Here is a 19,755-nt window from a genome sequence, read left to right as displayed (position 1 = left end):
CATCCATCCATCCATCCATCCATCCACCCATCCATCCATCTACCCATCCACCCATCCACCCACTCATCCATCCATCCACCCACTATTCCATCCAACTACCCATCCATCCATTCATCCATCCACCCACCCACCCATCCATCTACCATCCATCCATCCATCCACCTATCCACCTATCCATCAATCTAGGAAAAACATCTGAGTTTATACTAAAACATGCATAAGAACTCCATTAAATATCATGAACTACAAAAGAGAAGCTTTTCCTCTAGGAATAGCTATAATTGAATTGGATTAACCCATATCGCATATATATGCCCTTGAATTAGCCGTATTGGCTTTAAATAAAAAAACAAAAAACATGGCAGTCGACGCAATCTGCTCAATACCGACAATTTCCAAAAGGCATTCCCTGTGAAAGTTTGGTAAACCACACAGTTTCTTCAATCGATACAGTGAATGGGCCAGACCTGCTCAAGACGTGGTCTGAATGTCTTCACAAGCCTGCCAATCAATGCAGGTGAGAAGGGCACATCAACACAGGCTGCGGGTAAATGCCACGTATGCCACATGGAGCAAAGGTCAGTCCCTACCGCCAGCCCATCCAAGCTGATCGCACAAAGAGATGCTATTTCAAACAAAAACTACTTTCCTTGTGGCCATTCTATAAATATTCAAAAACCAAATGAATTATCCTCTTTTGCTAATCGAACTGCGGCACTATAAAGCCAGTCGATATCTCTCTGTGGGGGAGCAATATACTGACTTAAAATCTATAGCGCAGAAAATGAGCTCTGAAAAATGCAAAACAAAGCCAAAGTGGTTGGTGAAGGAAGGCAAAGCACATCACATCAGGAAGTTTAGCTTAAAAAAGACCCTTTAATGCATTGTGGACAAATGACTGACAAATGTAGGTTTCACTTTCCAAGTTAAACACATGCATTTTTCTCACTTCATTGTGTATGTTGAAGTTAACAGGAAGGAAAGACTTTCGCAGTATCAATTCTGTGGGTGGGCGACATTAAGCTGCTAAAGCTAGTGCCTATAGGTCATATGAATCAAGCTGAACCGTCACTCAAACTATATTTACATGCCATCAACGAGAATATATTAAACATTTAACAGAATTGAGCAGCAGGGACGTAGCGTTTGCATAGCGCAGGAGGTGAAAATCGCCTTGGAGCAATTAGCCGTGTTTTCTGCATCTCCATAACAACATGAAATAGCCTTCACAACCCATTTTACTTCAGCAATGTGACAGAATTCCAAGTGAAACAGGACATTAAAGACCAGAATGGAGCCAGAACTCAATGTGAGTTGGCTAAAGCTAAAACTGACATTAAAATTATTGGCAGAAAGTAAAACCTACTGGCCTGAAAACTGAAACTCTTTTTATATGGACCAGCCATCAATACAATACAATTAACCGATTGATAGATCAGAACGAACAATAAAACGAATGATAGAACAAACGATAGAATGAACAATATAATAAATGATAGAACAAGCAGTAGAATTAAACTATAGAACAAACGATAGAACGACCAATAGAATGAACGATAAAACTAACAATAGATAGACTACTGACTCGATCGATAGAACAAACAATAGAATTAACAATAGAACAAACAATAGATAGATCGCTGACTCGATCGATAGAACGAACAATAGAATGAACAATATAACGATAAAACAAACAATAGAATGAATGATTGTATGAACAATAGATAGATTGCTGACTCGATCGATAGAACAAATGATAGGATGAACGATAGAACGAACAATAGAACGAATGATAGAACAAATGACAGAACGAACCATAGAACAAACAATAGATAGATCACTGACTCGATTGATAGAACGAACAATATAACGAACGATAGATAGATCGCTGGCTCAATCGATAGAACGAACGATAGAACGAAAAATAGATAGATTGCTGTCTCGATCGATAGAACGAATGATAGAACGAATGATAGAAAAAACAATATAAAGAACGATATATATAATGCTGTCTCGATCTATAGAATGAATGATAGAACGAAAGATAGAACAAATGATAGAATGAACGAAAGAACGAACCATAGAACAAACGATAGAACAAATGATAGAACAAATGATAGAATGAACAATAGAACAAACAATAAAACGAACAATAGAACAAATGATATAATGAACGATAGAACAAACGATAGAACAAACCATAGAACGAATGATAGAACAAAATGATAGAACGAACAATAGAACAAATGATAGAACAAACGGTAGAACAAACAATAGAACGAACGATAGAACAAACAATAGAACAAACAATTGAACGAACAATAGAACGAACGATAGAACAAATGATAGAACAAACAATAGATAGATCACTGACTCGATCAATAGAACGAACGATAGAACGAACGATAGAATGAACGATAGAACGGACAATAGAACGAACAATAGATAGATCACTGACTCGATCGAAAGAACGAACGTTAGAATGAACGATAGAACGGACAATAGAACGAACAACAGATAGATCGCTGGCTCAATCGATAGAGCGAACAATAGAACGAACAATAGATAGATTGCTGTCTCGATCGATAGAATGAACGGTAGAACAAACAATATAAAGAACGCTAGATATATTGCTGTCTCAATCGAGAGAACGAATGATAGAACGAACAATAGAACAAACAATAGAACAAACGGTAGAACAAACTATAGAACGGTTGATAGAGCGAACGATAGAACAAACAATATAAAGAACGATAGATATATTGCTGTCTCGATCGATATAACGAATGATAGAAAGAAAGAGTACAAATGATAGAACGAACAATAAAACAAACAATAGAACAAACAATATAACAAACGATAGCAGAAACGATAGAACGAACGATAGAACAAACAATAGAACAAACAATAGAATGAACAATAGAACAAACGATAGAACGAACAATAGATAGATCACTGACTCGATCGATAGAACGAACGATAGAACAAACAATATAACAAACGATAGCAGAAACGATAGAACGAACGATAGAACAAACAATAGAACAAAAAATAGAACGAACAATAGAAGAAACGATAGAACGAACAATAGATAGATCACTGACTCGATCGATAGAACGAACGATAAAATGAATGATAGAACGGACAATAGATAGATCACTGACTCGTTCGATAGAATGAATGATAGAACGAAAGAGAACAAATGATACAACGAACAATAGAACAAACGGTAGAACAAACAATAGAACAAACGATAGAACGAACGATAGAACAAACAATAGAACAAAAAATAGAACGAACAATAGAAGAAACGATAGAACGAACAATAGATAGATCACTGACTCGATCGATAGAACGAACGATAAAATGAATGATAGAACGGACAATAGATAGATCACTGACTCGTTCGATAGAACGAATGATAGAACGAAAGAGAACAAATGATAGAACGAACAATAGAACAAACGGTAAAACAAACGGTAGAACAAAACAATAGAACAAACAATAGAATGAACAATAGAACAAACGATAGAAGAAACGATAGAACGAACAATAGATAGATCACTGACCTTAACAAACCATAAAAAGAATGATAGAGCGAATGACAGATAGACAGAAATCAGGACAGACAGGAACTCCATCCATTCATCCGGCTATAACCCAGAAGGAGAAATGAAAGTGAGCTGAAGGCTGTAAGCACGTCTCACCGATGAACAGGTTCCACTCTGGGTCCAGGTCGGCTTGGTTGGCCAGGCAGCCCCGCATGACGTTCTGGCAGTAGTTGGCACAGGGCCTGAGGTCCGGCATTCCTCCACAGTACGGACAGTACAACATTTTGGTCAATGCTTTACTGCATCCTGGTGAAATATTGACCTGCAGGAGAAACAAACAATGGGAAGAGGCACAGATGAGCGTGTGAATGCATGTGAGAGTTGTCGGAAGCAACAGAGAAACGAGTTGGCCTGAAATACACTCACCTAAAGGATTATTAGGAACACCTGTTCAATTTCTCATTAATGCAATTATCTAATCAACCAATCACATGGCAGTTGCTTCAATGCATTTAGGGGTGTGGTCCTGGTCAAGACAATCTCCTGAACTCCAAACTGAATGTCAGAATGGGAAAGAAAGGTGATTTAAGCAATTTTGAGCGTGGCATGGTTGTTGGTGCCAGACGGGCCGGTCTGAGTATTTCACAATCTGCTCAGTTACTGGGATTTTCACGCACAACCATTTCTAGGGTTTACAAAGAATGATGCTAATGATGTTGATGCTAGAGGTCAGAGGAGAATGGGCCGACTGATTCAAGCTGATAGAAGAGCAACTTTGACTGAAATAACCACTCGTTACAACCGAGGTATGCAGCAAAGCATTTGTGAAGCCACAACACACACAACCTTGAGGCGGATGGGCTACAACAGCAGAAGACCCCACCGGGTACCACTCATCTCCACTACAAATAGGAAAAAGAGGCTACAATTTGCATGAGCTCATCAAAATTGGACAGTTGAAGACTGGAAAAATGTTGCCTGGTCTGATGAGTCTCGATTTCTGTTGAGACATTCAGATGGTAGAGTCAGAATTTGGCGTAAACAGAATGAGAACATGGATCCATCATGCCTTGTTACCATTGTGCAGGCTGGTGGTGGTGGTGTAATGGTGTGGGGGATGTTTTCTTGGCACACTTTAGGCCCCTTAGTGCCAACTGGGCATTGTTTAAATGCCACGGCCTACCTGAGCATTGTTTCTGACCATGTCCATCCCTTTATGACCACCATGTGCCCATCCTCTGATGGCTTCTTCCAGCAGGATAATGCACCGTCACAAAGCTTGAATCATTTCAAATTGGTTTCTTGAACATGACAATGAGTTCACTGAACTAAAATGGCCCCCACAGTCACCAGATCTCAACCCAATAGAGCATCTTTGGGATGTGGTGGATTGGGAGCTTCGTGCCCTGGATGTGCATCCCACAAATCTCCATCAACTGCAAGATGCTCTCCTATCAATATGGGCCAACATTTCTAAAGAATGCTTTCAGCACCTTGTTGAATCAATGCCATGTAGAATTAAGGCAGTTCTGAAGGCGAAAGGGGGTCAAACACAGTATTAGTATGTGTTCCTAATAATCCTTTAGGTGAGTGTATATTCTAGAGAGACACTCCACCGTGCACTCAAAACCTCTGTTGGGTCTAAACGCTGTTTGTGCCACACACAAAGTGGTTTTCAGAGCGAAGAACTGCATTGAGAACAGGTCAGATGTGTCTTTCAGACCACAGTGGGGTGAGCTATTCGTAAAAGCGTTCAATGCAATGTCCGTTTTCAGTGTCAACACAAGTTCTTTCAGGAGAAGGATTCAAAGACACTTGTTGACGGACCTCGAATGACAACATTCTCACATCAGCTAGCCTTCAGAGCAGACATATATCTACTCCTAACCGTCTCTGATAATTGCATGTCATTCTCTATCTTTATACTTGACTCCGGAGCTTGTACACCAGCCACCTTCTGTCCATCATGTGGAGGCGCGCTCTCCAAAGGTCAAGGCCGCACTGAAAGGAGGCAGACGGTCAGCTGGAAACACGCAGAGAGATCCAAAAGGACATGTTGTGTTGATTGCTCCGATCAAACCTGACAGCGCAGCGTGGCATTGCCTTATAAAACTACAACTGCAGCATGAAACACGTCTCAAATAGAGATTTTGACTGTCACATGAGGTGAAGGGTGAACATATGAATATCCAGAAGGCTACAATATACAGTACACAGTTCTTTTTTTATGGAATATTGCAGATTTATTACACTCTAAAAAATGCTGGGTTAAAAATAACCCAAGTTGGGTTGAAAATGGACTAACCAAGGGTTAAAACCATCTAACTACCCATCCACCCATCCATCCAAACACCCATCCATCCATCCATCAAAACACAGACTCATCCAAACACCCACCCATCCACCCATCCATCCAAACACCCCCTCATCCACCCATCCATCCACCCACCCACCCATCCATCCATCCACTATTCCACCCAACTACCCATCCACCCACTTATCCATCCACCCATCCACTCATCCATCCATCCAAACACCTATCCAGCCACTCATCCATCCATCCATCCATCCATCCACTATTCCATCCATCCAACCCATCCACCCATCCAAACATCCATCCATCCAAACACCCACTCATCCACCCATCCACCCACTCATCCACCCACCCATCCAGCCATCCATCCAAACACCTATCCACCCATCCACCCACTCATCCATCCATCCATCCATCCACCCACTCATCCATCCAACCCACCCACCCATCCATCCATCCATCCATCCAAACACCCACTCATCCATCCACCCATCCAAACACAATTCCACCCATCCACCCACTCATCCATCCATCCATCCATCCATCCACTATTCCATCCATCCTACCCATCCACCCATCCAAACACCCACTCATACACCCATCCACCCACTCATCCACCCATCCATCCATCCAAACACCTATCCACCCACCCACTCATCCATCCATCCATCCACCCACTCCTCCATCCAACCCACCCATCCATCCATCCATCCACTATTCCACCCAACTACCCATCCATCCACTCATCCATCCATCCAAACACCCACTCATCCAACCCACCCATCCATCCATCCATCCATCCATCCAAACACCCACTCATCCACCCATCCATCCATCCATCCACCCATCCACCCACTCATCCATCCACTATTCCATCCATCCAACCAACGCATCCACCCATCCATCCATCCATCCAAACACCCACTCATCCACCCATCCATCCATCTAAACACCTATCCACCCATCCACCCACTCATCCATCCATCCACTATTCCACCCAACTACCCATCCATCCATCCATCCAAACACCTACCCACCCACCCATTCATCCATCCATCACTGGGTTAAAACAACCCAATTGCTGGGTTAGTCCATTTTTAACCCAACTTGGGTTATTTTTAACCCAGCATTTTTTAGAGTGTAATAAATCAAGATACCGATAATCTCCCTCTTGAAGGGACATCTCTTCTCTGATGACGAGGGCGGGGCCACCTGTCACTCACAGGAGATCAGCCAATAGCAAACCACAATACAATCAGTTCCCATTTGACTAAATTAAGCCCCGCCCTACATTTGTTCTTGTTCCAGAAGCCGTTTCACTCAGATAGGGAAGAAAAGAGAAAACTTCTGTTTCACGGCAAATGTATTTGTGATTCACATCTCACAATTGCAAGTTTATGTCTTTTATTTGGGATTTTAATCAAAATTAAAAGTGCATTTAAAAAAATAAGCACGATTTCATCTCTCAAATGTCTTAGTGTGTGATTTGGTCATAATTTAGACTTTTAAAAATCTAATTTCAGCTTTTTAATCTCATATTTAGGACTTTTATTCATAATTTAGATTTTTAAGTCATAATTTTGGCTTGAAATCCAAAAATGTAAATTTTCTCACTATTATGACTTTTAAATACATATTTTCAACATGCATGTTATCTTATAATTATGACTTAGCATGTCATATTTTTGACTTTTTATCTCACTATTAGGGCTTTAAAAATCATATTTTCGACTTTAAATCTCACTATTATGACTTTTAAAATCATATTTTTGACTTTATATCTCACTATTATGACTTTTAAAATCATAGTTTCAACTTTTTATCTCACTATTATGACTTTTAAAATCATATTTTGACTTTTTATCTAACAATGAGGACTTTTAAAATCATATTTTCAACATTTTATCTCTTAAGTATGACGCTATGATTGAAATGAGCTGATCAGTAATGCAGTTGAAAATTAAAGCTGAAAATAATAAAATATTAGATGAAAATAATACATTTATAATTAAAAGTGACAAGCACTTATAAAAAATACTAAAACAGTAAAATCAAAATGAAAACATTATATAATATAATATAAAAGCTAAATCAAAATATTAATATTACATAGTAAAACATTATACTAACACTGAAAAAACTTACTTTCCAAGATAAAATAATACACAAACTATTTCCAAAATGTGCAGTATAAAATACATATACTATATGTAATTGGACTGCCAAAAGTTCAGTAATTGTATGCAAAACAACCATTTTTATTTCTGGATAAGTGAATGCTTTAAAAGAAAACAAAAGGGTATGCAGCATACAATATAAAGATTAGACTATGCCTACGCTAACTATCTTAAGCCTCAGTTTATTCTTTGCAATAGAGAAAAATCCCTTCTTTCATTACTTTAAGCTACAGCAGTATCTACTTTACCTTGTTCTTCTACGGGAGTTAGTTTACAAAGAACTTTTCTAATGTTTCAAACACATGTATTCTGTCAAGCTTCATTTGTTTACCCTTCAAAATCCTTGCTTTACACAACTCCACCATCGGCTCGTAATTGAAGGAACAAGCGGGGGATCAGTTGCGCCTCTGAAGCCGCGTCACACCTCCGGATTGGAGGATAAACACTTCCTGTCTTCATCATCCTGCTCGTCTGTGATGATCCGACAGATCCAGACAGCGCCACACTTCCCTTCGTCTCCCGCTCCAAAGCTACAAGTGTTTCCGGAGCTCCTGAAGAGTCTGAACGGAGAGGATCAAACGGAGCTGCTCTGACGCTCGCCGTTTTATACTCCGACATCAAATGCCGAGCGCAGGAGAGCTTTGAACGCAGTGTGTCTGCAATTTCATCACAGCCAGCCTCGCTCGCACCCTGCGCTGACAGAGTTTCTCATTCCTTTCCTAATCAGCCATTAACCTCACGCAGTACACAGAGAGACTGTCTGCGTGCAAATGTGACTTTAAACGAGGGACACCGCAAGAATAGTTTACTGCACTCTGAGACTGAGGGAAAATCACAGCATTGTTTTCATGCTTTAATACAGTATCTGAAAGGTTGGCAGAACAAATTGTGTTTAATGGAAACACAAGGCTGACTTTGCCGTCACTGTAAAACTAGCAGCATGGGTGATTAGTCAAGTATATATATATATATATATATACACACACACACACCGATCAGGCATAACATTATGACCGGTGAAGTGAATAACACTGATTATCTCTTCATCACCTGTTAGTGGGTGGGATATATTAGGCAGCAAGTGAACAGTTTGTCCTCAAAGTTGATGTGTTAGAAGCAGGAAAAATGGGCAAGCGTTAGGATTTGAGCGAGTTTGACAAGGGCCAAGTCCGAGGAAGCAATAGTGGTGAACCAGTGGGGATGCACGTTGGGAGCGAAGGCTGGCCCGTGTGGTCTGATCAAACAGACGAGCTACTGTAGCTCAAATTGCTCAAGAAGGTAATGCTGGTTCTGATAGAAAATAAATACTGAGCTACACCGGTTTGAAGTCGATAGAATCAGCAAAGTAGCCTGACAAGCCAGACCCACATCAAGATGTTGGGTCTGGGAACACACCATTGGCAGGTCTCAATCCGAGGGGCGGGATAAACGGTTGTAGCGCTACAACCAACCGGAGCAATGAAGAAGGTGAAGCGGAGCAAGTTGATAGATTAAACTTTTCCCGTATCCGGTCGGCAAAACTCAGAACACATCTTCCTTTCTTAAAGGGTTAGTTCACCCAAAAATGAAAATTCTGTCATTAATTACTTACCCTCATGTCGTTCGACACCCGTAAGACCTCCGTTCATCTTCGGAACAGAAATGAAGATATTTTAGTTGAAATCTGATGGCTCTGAAAGGCCTCCATTGGCTCAATTGCACGGTTCACTCTCAAGACCCTTAAAAGGCACTAAAGACGTCGTTACAAAGTCCATCTCACTACAGTGGTTCTACAATAACTTTATGAATCGGCGAGAATAGTTTTTGTGCGCAAAAAAACCCTAAATAACCACTTACATAGTGATGACGATTTCAAAACAAGGCATCATGAAGCTTCGAAGCGTTATGAATCAGCGAGTCGAATCAGCGGTTTGAATCGCCAAATTTCAGCAGTTTGGCGGTTTGACACGCGATCCGAATCATGAATCGACTCACTGATTCATAACGCTTCGAAGCTTCATGATGCCTTGTTTTGAAATCGTCATCACTATATAAGTCGTTATTTAGGGTTTTTTTGCGCACAAAAACTATTCTCGCCGATTCATAAAGTTATTTTAGAACCACTGTAGTGAGATGGACTTTGTAACGACGTCTTTAGTCTTTAGTACCTTTTAAGGGTCTTGAGAGTGAACCGTGCATTGAGCCAATGGAGGCCTTTCAGAGCCATCAGATTTCAACTAAAATATCTTCATTTATGTTCCGAAGATGAACGGAGGTCTTACGGGTGTCGAACGACATGAGGGTAAGTAATTAATGACAGAATTTAAATTTTTGGGTGAACTAACCCTTTAAGAATGACTTCAGTGCCGTTCTTGGTTCTTTTCTCAAAGAAAAGCTTAACTCCAAGTCTTCCAGAGTCACGGCCAAAGCCGATTCGAAAGGCCGCTGTTCGCCAGCTTTGTTTACAAGTAGCACGCGGAACCACCGCAACTCTGCCGCCATTATGTTAAGCCCGCCCACCGACTCTATACACGATGTGATTGGCCTGACCAGAGTTTGGTTTTTCCAGCTCGCAAGACGAACTTGGCTGCAAATTACATTTGCTGCCACTAGGGTAGCGTCTAGATTTCTAGGCCATCAGCAAAGCCTATTTTGAGAAATATCGAGTTCAAGTTTTCAAAGGTTACAATACAAAATCACCTTGCAACTAGGGGTGTGATGATAACCGCATCACCGCAATATCGCGGTAATGAGATGCCTACCGCGGTGTGAGGTCATCACCGCACTTTTTCTTTTTCTTTTTTTTGCTGGTTAAAGTTACAGGAGTGCATATGGTGTGTGATATGAACCATAAACATAATAATCATTGCTTCAGATTTTGACGCTTTGGGAGTGAGAACGGGTTGTCATGACTCGCTATTTGGTTGAATAAATGGTGCTATTCCGTTCCGTTGAGAAAAGGAAAGAAAGCTGCAGAAAGAACAAGTCGAGATCAACCTGCCCCAACATTGCTTAGTTCTGATGAGTTGTGCTAAACTTCGATTCTTATTTCTTTAGACGGACTAACACATGTTATGTGTTGTGAGTGAGTGTGTGTGTGTCCGCGCGAGTGAGTGAGTGTGTCCGTCCGCGCGAGTGAGTGAGTGTGTGTGTGTCTGCGCGAATGAGTGTGTGTGTGTCCGCGCGAGTAAGTGAGTGTGTGTGTGTGTCCGCGCGAGTGAGTGAGTGAGTGAGTGTGTGTGTGTGTGTGTCCGCGAGTGTGTGTGTGTGATTTAATCATTGTGTTTGTTGACATTTTGCAAGTCCTCTGAGCATTTCCCCCAGACGATTTCTGGGACAGACGGTAGCTGAAGCTCATTAAATATGCAAATCTTATCCAATCCTAGCCGTGGGCGTTTCCTTCCAAGTGTTCAGTGCGGCCCGCCCATCAAATCTGAGTGTTTTTCAGAGAGCCTCAAAACCAAGGCAGAAAATAGCCTATTATTTATTCATTATGATGCTTTTGAATGTAAAAACCACACAAACGTCAGAAGTTGACCTCAGACAACAGTATAAAAAAAAAAAAAGCCAGTTCATGACACCTTTAACACACACCAAGTCAAAACCAAATATCTATAGGAAAAATACACACATAAAGATACTTTTAGATGTTTAATTGCTATTTGGAGCATTGGGATCACTAGACGAGGGCTTAATAAACTATTTTTTGCGAAAACCTCAAATTCGACCAAAATGTACATTTTTCACTTGTTTTGCCTGTAGCTCGTAAGTAGCCCGTGCACATTCTGACCCACTCTGCCAGCACGGGTCACACACATATCACTGTTTTGGTATAGAAGATTACGACTTCATATTCACAATTGTCCTAAATGAAGAAGCACACATATCTCGTTATTGAATTTCATCAATAAATTCTACCAATTACATTATGGTTCGAAAGTTTGGGGTCTGTATGATTTTTATTGTATTGTTATTTTAAACACATTTAGATTTGTATTCAGAAATACACATTAAATTGATAAAAAATGACAGTACAGGCATTTATGATGTTATAAAAACTATAAAAATTCTACGTCAAATCGATTGTTCATTTCAAAGTTCTATTCATCAAAAAATCCTGCAAAAAATGTATAACAGTTTCCACATATTTCCCACAGATTTGAGCAGCAAATCATCATATAAGAATGATTTCTGAAGGATCATGTGACACTGAAGACTGAAGTAATGATGCTTTGATCACAGGAATAAAAACCGAAAACAGCCATGTAAAATATTTCACAATATTAATGTATTACTTTATTATATTACTGTAATTTACTGCAGTTTTTAATCAATTACACGCAGCCTTGGCAGGCAGAAGGGAGAATCTCACAGACCATATTTTTTTTAAAACACCTACACATACAGTACATATCTTTAAACTGGAGCTGTTCAAGTACACTGATGTATACAAGTAATGAAATTCTTCAAGCCAATAAATACTATACTGTAGATTGTACTCGAGGTCAACAAAATGATTTATTCCAGAGTCATGCTCATGTATACGCATAGCACTAAAGCGTGTTAAAGCGTAACCAGTGAGCAATAAAATGTTCCTGTGGGTTTGCCCACTGGATATATTGAATACAAATCCATCTTAACTTTGGCAAAACTGTCATGCAGAAGAAATGCCCAGCAGTGATGGAGTAGAAATATGAGGTGCGTTCAGCGTGCAAGATCATATGCACATGCACAAGCTAGGTCATTTCCATGTTTCTACATTTCACATCTCGAAAGCATGCAAAACAATGCATTTTTCATGAACGTAAAGCAGCCTTCCTCACAACGCTCTGATATTCCTGTCGCAAATCAATCTGAAAAGCACAGGGATCGACCTAAGCCATGGAGAATGCAACATGCAGTAAGCTTGATCAGCAGCCGAGATTTTCTGAGGACACTGAGACCTGTGAGTCATTTATGAGCTCCGGCTTCAGACGCCTTCCACAATAGCAGCGAATTCCAATAAAATCCCCCCTTTTCACACCAGCCAGTCACAATCGTCCAATCCCTCGAGCTGTGATTCTGCTTACAACCCACACTAGTTTTAGCACTTTTCGTGCTGGCAACAAAATACCACATATATTTTATTTTCTTTTTAGAAACTTTCATTTTAACTCTTCTCACCGCAACACTAAATAAAATAAAATACATTCAGAATAGATCGGTCTTTGGGAGCCTTCATAAATTACAAAAGACGACCTATTATGTCCTTTTTCAAAGTCTTGATGTCGGTTTTGGACTCTAGAACAGGTTTTCATGCTTGAAAGTTGATTATTTTCCCCATATCCTCCATTGTTGCAGCTCCTCTCTTCCCAGTCTGTCAGTAACGCTCTGTTTAGTTCCTGTCTCGATGAAGCCCTGTCTGATATAGTGAATATAGTGCACTGTCTGATCGTTCCCTATCCCCTATATAGTGCACTGTATGATCAATCCCTATCCCCTATATAGTTTCATGATGTAGAAAACAGTAAATGTGTGAACAAGTGACTGATTTCAGCCGCAGCTTTAGCATCTGTTTATAATGTAGGGGGCGGGGCTTCAGATTCTAGAGCATTTGATTGGACAGAAAATCTGATGAGAAGCTGAAGTGCTGAGTGATGTCATTGAGACTGTAAGTTTTGAATGCTTATATCTTCTAAATGTGAATGTTGTCATTGTCTGGGAGCAACACTAGCTTATAGACAACAGTGAGGCTAACATGTTCATACTTAAAAAGCCAAAAAAACATGGGGACTTTAAATTTAAAATACTGAAATTAAACAGAATAAATTCAAGAGATGTAAAAGGATTAATGAATCAATACCAAGATTTGATCCAAAATATTCTCAACTAATTAATGAATCTGTTCAAAAAAAAAAATCTGATTCAATTAGATTCATAATGCTCAGATCTATCACAATATGATCCAGCAGTTCTGATGGAGCGTTTCACGGATTGTTATGCCTAAGATCCGGGTTTGAGGGTCTGGAAAGAGCCAGACCGTTAGAAATCAAGCACAAAATGGATTTCTGAAAGTACAACTGAACCCGCTCATCTTCCGAGCCTCTGAACAGAATGATAAATGGCTACCAGTTTACTCTGGTCAACATAAATATAACAAGTTAAAAATGTTCTCATCTTTTGGTCACACCTACAAAGAAGTAATTTCCGAGTGAAGTTGAATTCAATGCAATTGCATAATTCTCTGGTGTAATATAAACTGTAGCGCATAACCCTTAAAGATGAATATGCCCTTTTTTCCCTTAAAAGGGATTTGAATCATAAGCGCAGAGTGATATCATTATATCAGCATGCTGTTGATGTGAAGAAAAGCACGGGCAAAGTACCTCCTCAATCTTTCTGTAAGGAAACGCCTTCAGGATAAATCTGAAACGGGGAGTCCTTCTTATAAAAAACCATAAAGGATAATAATATACTGTGCTGCATGTACTGGGAGAAGATAAAATGGCTTTGAGCAACTGCACAGAAATCCTGTTGGGTACATTGTGTTCCATTTTAAGCCTGGCACATTTGATTTCTCATTCCGCGCTGAACCACATAGCCAGGGTAAACCGACCCATGGGAAATCTTGCTGAACAAATCCTGAGACTCGTCAGCCGCATCTGGGAATGAAAATATATGACCGATGGTTTTAGGAAGAGGCGCGGAATTAACCTTGAAGGGTGTTAAGAGATGCGATACAACGCCACGAGCTTAGAGCTGCTCTAATGTGACGTGTTTGGCACGACAAAAAGAACATTCCTGTCAGCAGATGGATCTAATCCGCAGTTATTATGACAGTATGCCCAATCCAACCTGGCACGAGCCTCCGGAATCAAACCCAACACACACCAGTGAAACTTCGCACGGAGCAGCTTGCAAGTGTAGGCTTGGGTGTGATATAATCAGATCACCGAAGATGTGGCACCTCCTTCTGTTCCTCTCTTTCGTGTGTCAGAGGAGGGCTGAGAAGGTGCAAGAAGTGACATAAGAAGTTAACAAGAAGCGGATGCTAACAGGAAGACGCTGGGCTAAAGAACTTCTTGGGTCTTAAGTTGAGATTACATGATCATTTTAAGTTAAACGTATGAATTAGCTTATGCAGACATTTAAAGTTAAGGGCCAATAAAATGTATGAGTTAGTGCTGGGCGGTATGACCAAAAATGTATATCACGGTATTTTTCTAAATTATATCGGTTTCACGGTATATGACAGTATTTTTTCCCCTATGCATGACAAGGTGTTAATCACATTTTCTAATTATTAAAGAGGAAATACTGCAGGAGATTGACTAGAATACCCTGTTTTACTGTCATGACGAGTGAATATTGTAGAAAAATTCCACACTAGAGTTAATAGGTCTACAGGTTTACTAAATGATGCTGTGGAGAGACAACAACCAATAAAACACAGACCTGCAACACGCTCAGAATCATACTTACAGACACCTGAATATTAAAAGTTGAGTTGAGGGCTCCTTAAGCATTTTAAAAATAACCCTATATAACAACAAACTGCCAAAACGAGGAGAAACGCGGATATTAGCAATAAATTTAAGAGCACTCTCTGAACGAATGACACACATCAGTTTAACACAGAAAGAATAAAGCAGTTACTTTTTGGCTCATTCTTCTTTGAATTCTCAGTTTATTTATTAACTTACATCATTGTCTTTTGAATAATCCATCGTGTCAGCGCGTTGGTGATCAGACATACGGTATCAGTGCACATTTCATTTTAATAAGACGTGATGAAATATGCGCGCATACACGCTTCTGGTTCGTGTCTAGAGCACTAGAGTTTATGAAATATGTCCATAAAAAATTTAAACGCGCTCGCTCCGGTCAGTGCTATATGATCCATGTGGTGAGCGTTGTTAAACTCATCGCAGCGCTCCGTGCAGAAACCGCTCTCTCTCGCGCGCCGCGTGTAGTTTGAATTCTCAACTATAATCAAGGGCTGAATCCGACACCGCTCCCATAACCTCAAATATAGCATTATTTGGAGGGCACAGCGCTTTTTAGTGGTGTCCGAAACCTTAGTGGACGTTATTGAGTGCACTCATTATATCCCATTGCACCGCAATAACGAGTGTACAGCTGATGTACACACAACGGTTGTCCAGTCCGACTTCACGCACATTTTCATTCACTCCTTCAAATAAAGTGATAATGTATGGAATAGTGAATGAGAGTATAAGATACAGCCATAGGCTGTCCTGTAATGCGATCTCAACTGTGCTCTGACTGCTCTTACTACAGTGCATCAATGAAATGGGTCCCCTCTCAAACAATGACGCACTGCGCCGCGTTCCGAACGTTGTTTAAGCGGCATATACCGGTATTGCGGTATCATCAAAATTCATATCATAAAAAAAATAAATACCGGTATTCGGTATGAACCGGTATACCGCCCAGCACTAGTATGAGTACAAAATACAAATCTGCAAGTTCTGATTAAACTTTGAATTTTTGAACTTAACTGATGACCTCAAAATGTTTTGAGTTTTGCCAACTTATTTGTGTTTACAGTGTACAATAGAGATGGGTTCAAAGCAGCTTCACAGAAATAATAATCAATGAAACTTAATCAAATATGCAACACATTCAAATTCTGCTGTGAAGCAGCTCTACAGGAAGCAGCTCGAGTCAGTTCAATGTTGATTAAAGAGCACCTACTATGGCATTTAAATGTTCCAAGTATTGTTTTAGAAGTCCCCAACAACATGAAATGACAAAAAAGACTTTAGTTTTCTTATAATATGCATGTATTTTTACCTGTTTTGACAGCGATTCTCAAATGATTCCTTTAGTGATTCACTTTTCAAAACCCCGCCTTTACGTGACGCTAATCTGCGGTGATTGGTCCGATGATCCAGTCAGTTGTGATTGGTATAGTCTGTGCAGATATTTTCGGAAACGGAACGCCCATCAAAGTCTTATAGTGACAGTAATTTGTTAAAGGTCCCATGGCATGACATTTTCATTTTATGAGGTTTTTCAACATTAATATGAGTTCCCCTAGCCTGAATATTGTTCCCAAGTGGATAGAAATGTTGATCGGTGTAAACCCGAGTTCTGGCTGTCTTTCTCTGCCTTTGAGAAAATGACAGGCCAGACGAGCCAATCCTGAAGTCTCCTGGTTTGACGTCCACACAGGAACGGTTTCCTCCCTTTCCTCCGCCCAGAGAATCAGGCACGCCCATGCAAACGCTCGAGAGATCATTGCTTGTGAACGAGTGAATGCTGGCAGTTTCTCAGTGTTTGGATGTACAAATGAAAACAGAAGTCTTTTTCAGTTCCTTCTGATCTGTGATCAGTGATTTCTGATGTGTAGCTAATTATTTACTATTCGTGCACACACTGCGGCTTCTCTCTCTCTCCCGACAAAACGGTGTTTTCGTGTTTTCTATCTTGTGAGTCAGTGTTTTTGTACGTCCTCGTCGCGTCTATCTGTTCTACAATGTGCATACAGTCGTTTCTGCTCAACATCAGCAGAGTAACATCTTTAGAGATAAACCTCACGCACGCCGAAACTCGGCCTCCAACATCCCCGACCCTCAGTACTGCATCTGGCCCACAGCGGAGGCATCAAACACGGCGCGAGATTTAGCAGAAGGGGGGTAAGGGTGAGGGTATCTAGGCTAGCCAGCTATCCCCACAATAAACTGGATTACATTCGATTGCTGCTGTTGTGTCTTTGTTTGCGCTGTGTACTCAATGCGCGTCACTGACGCTTTCCATATGATAGGAACATATCTAAAAATAATGCTATTATCAACACTTACTCGTAACTCGTTCATCGACAGCTGTAATGGTACTTTGCATGTGTTACAAAGTTGGTAATAATGATGAAGACGGACTCGGCGTGACTGGGACTCGTGTTTATTCAGAACTCTCAAATACAAACACAATAAACTCGCGCTGACAGACAGCGCTCTCATAACACAGTAGTTACTATAAATAACTTTGTTAGCAATCGCTGAGCTCAGTCTCTGATACATTAGTGATGTCCGGTTCGCAAACGATCTTTCTTTTGAACCGGTTCTTTTTAGTGAACCGAACCAGTTCACCAAATCGGACTGAATCGTTCTAAACGGTTCGCGTCTCCAGTCAGCGCTGATCCATAATTTACTAAAGTTACTAACTTTCTGACATGAGTGACAGCCCCTCCGACTAGAAATAGACTAATAACCTGAAGTATATGCTGTAAATAAACAGTTCACTGAGCTGAGACTGACAGAACCGATGTGAAGTGAACTCCGGTCCATCCGTCTCTCTGGCAGCAGCTCGTGCCTCGTAGACCTCGTTAAACCACGCCCCCTCCGCTCATATCAAATGCAAAGATGTCAGCCAATCACAACAGTGGGCGTTTTTACTGAAGTCTCACAGCAGACACGCCTCTTGAAACAGGGCAGTCAGCCACAGGGCAAACAGCAGTATAGAAAAAAATGCCTTTTATTTCTAAATTATGACATTTTATGATGTAAAAATCATACTAGCAATATAAATACACCTCAGGAAACATTATAAATAATAGAAAAATGCCATGCCATGGGACCTTTATTATGTGTCAGGAGTTATGAATATGAAAACCGCGTCGGTACCGTTTGATTGTAATATGAGCCTCAGCTGATCTCATTCATAAAAAAACCTCCTCTATTCTCCTCACGAAGACTCGCGACAAATCAACATCCCTCAGGGCTTTTAGTTCAAAAGTGTGCAGATGAGGAGACATATTGATAGATTCTCATATGTCTGTGTCAAATTTCTAAACAGAGGAGTATTTTTTATTCAATACTTCCTCAAAATGCGCAGATGTAGCCTAATCATGAGCGATTGAGTCTCTTATGTGTTGTTTTCAATTCATACTGGCAGCCGGAGGGCGCTCTGTGCACATGTAGTCCATATATGGTACAGACAGACGAAGAAGAACCATGTGCCATAATAGAAGTCCATAATAAAAGCTTCCTGAGATCGCGAAACATGCAAATAGAGACATTTGAAGACTAATAAACACACAATCGCGACGATGTATGGTTTGTCTTCAAGCTAAAGCATGATCATTTTATAATAGCTGTGATACTGTTACCATGGCACTAAATAATTACCATATTAATATACCATGGTGTATACATCCAAAAATATAGTATCATGTCCAATAGTAATGCTATCGTAACTTGTGTTGGTCACAGAGCTTATTTTCTACAATAATCCAAAAGCCAATGGAAAAGCGTAATTTATGGCACGGCCTACAAATACACCTAATAACTGCAGATCTCTCTTTCAGTAATCATTGCTGTTTATTTCACAAAAGATGCAATGCAAGTACAGAAATCTGCTGGAAATGACACAAGCTAGTGCATTGCCCTACAAATCCAAATAAAGCTCAATCTCTCTAAAGATTTACATTAGCACTCACGCCAGCATCACATGCCCTTTCTTTCGGACATTAGACATGTTCGGCCAGCATCATTAGCCCCGTTGGCACTGCCAGTGAACTAACACGGCAAAAGTCAACACACCATCTGGCACCTAAAAAAAGTGGGTAAAGAGGAAATGAACACACATTCACATTTTGCACAATACTTTTACACACAACTGGGAAAGCTTACGTGATAAAGATAAGTCTGATTAATCACAATTCATTTATTATATAAATATTGCTTTACATGTTATAGTTAACTTATGTTAGAAGTCTGACCCACACATGATG

The 19,755-nt window shown here is 40.3% G+C and overlaps 1 protein-coding gene across 2 annotated transcripts in view; it reads right to left on the bottom strand.

Moving 5' to 3' along the window:
- The window catches only part of gpc6a (glypican 6a), a 333,451-nt gene that overhangs the window by 113,588 nt on the left and 200,108 nt on the right, over positions 1-19,755 (bottom strand). For both annotated transcript variants that reach the window (XM_079813636.1, XM_079813635.1), the window contains exon 4: positions 3,708-3,873. In XM_079813636.1, the coding sequence (XP_079669762.1) occupies positions 3,708-3,873 (166 nt within the window). The remainder of the gene's footprint in view (positions 1-3,707; positions 3,874-19,755) is intronic.

This window comes from Gobio gobio, assembly GCF_949357685.1.
Source record: "Gobio gobio genome assembly, chromosome: 3".
NCBI lineage: Eukaryota > Metazoa > Chordata > Actinopteri > Cypriniformes > Gobionidae > Gobio > Gobio gobio.
The sequence above is the reverse complement of the archived record's forward strand: the minus strand, read 5'-3'. Positions and strand labels throughout refer to the sequence as shown.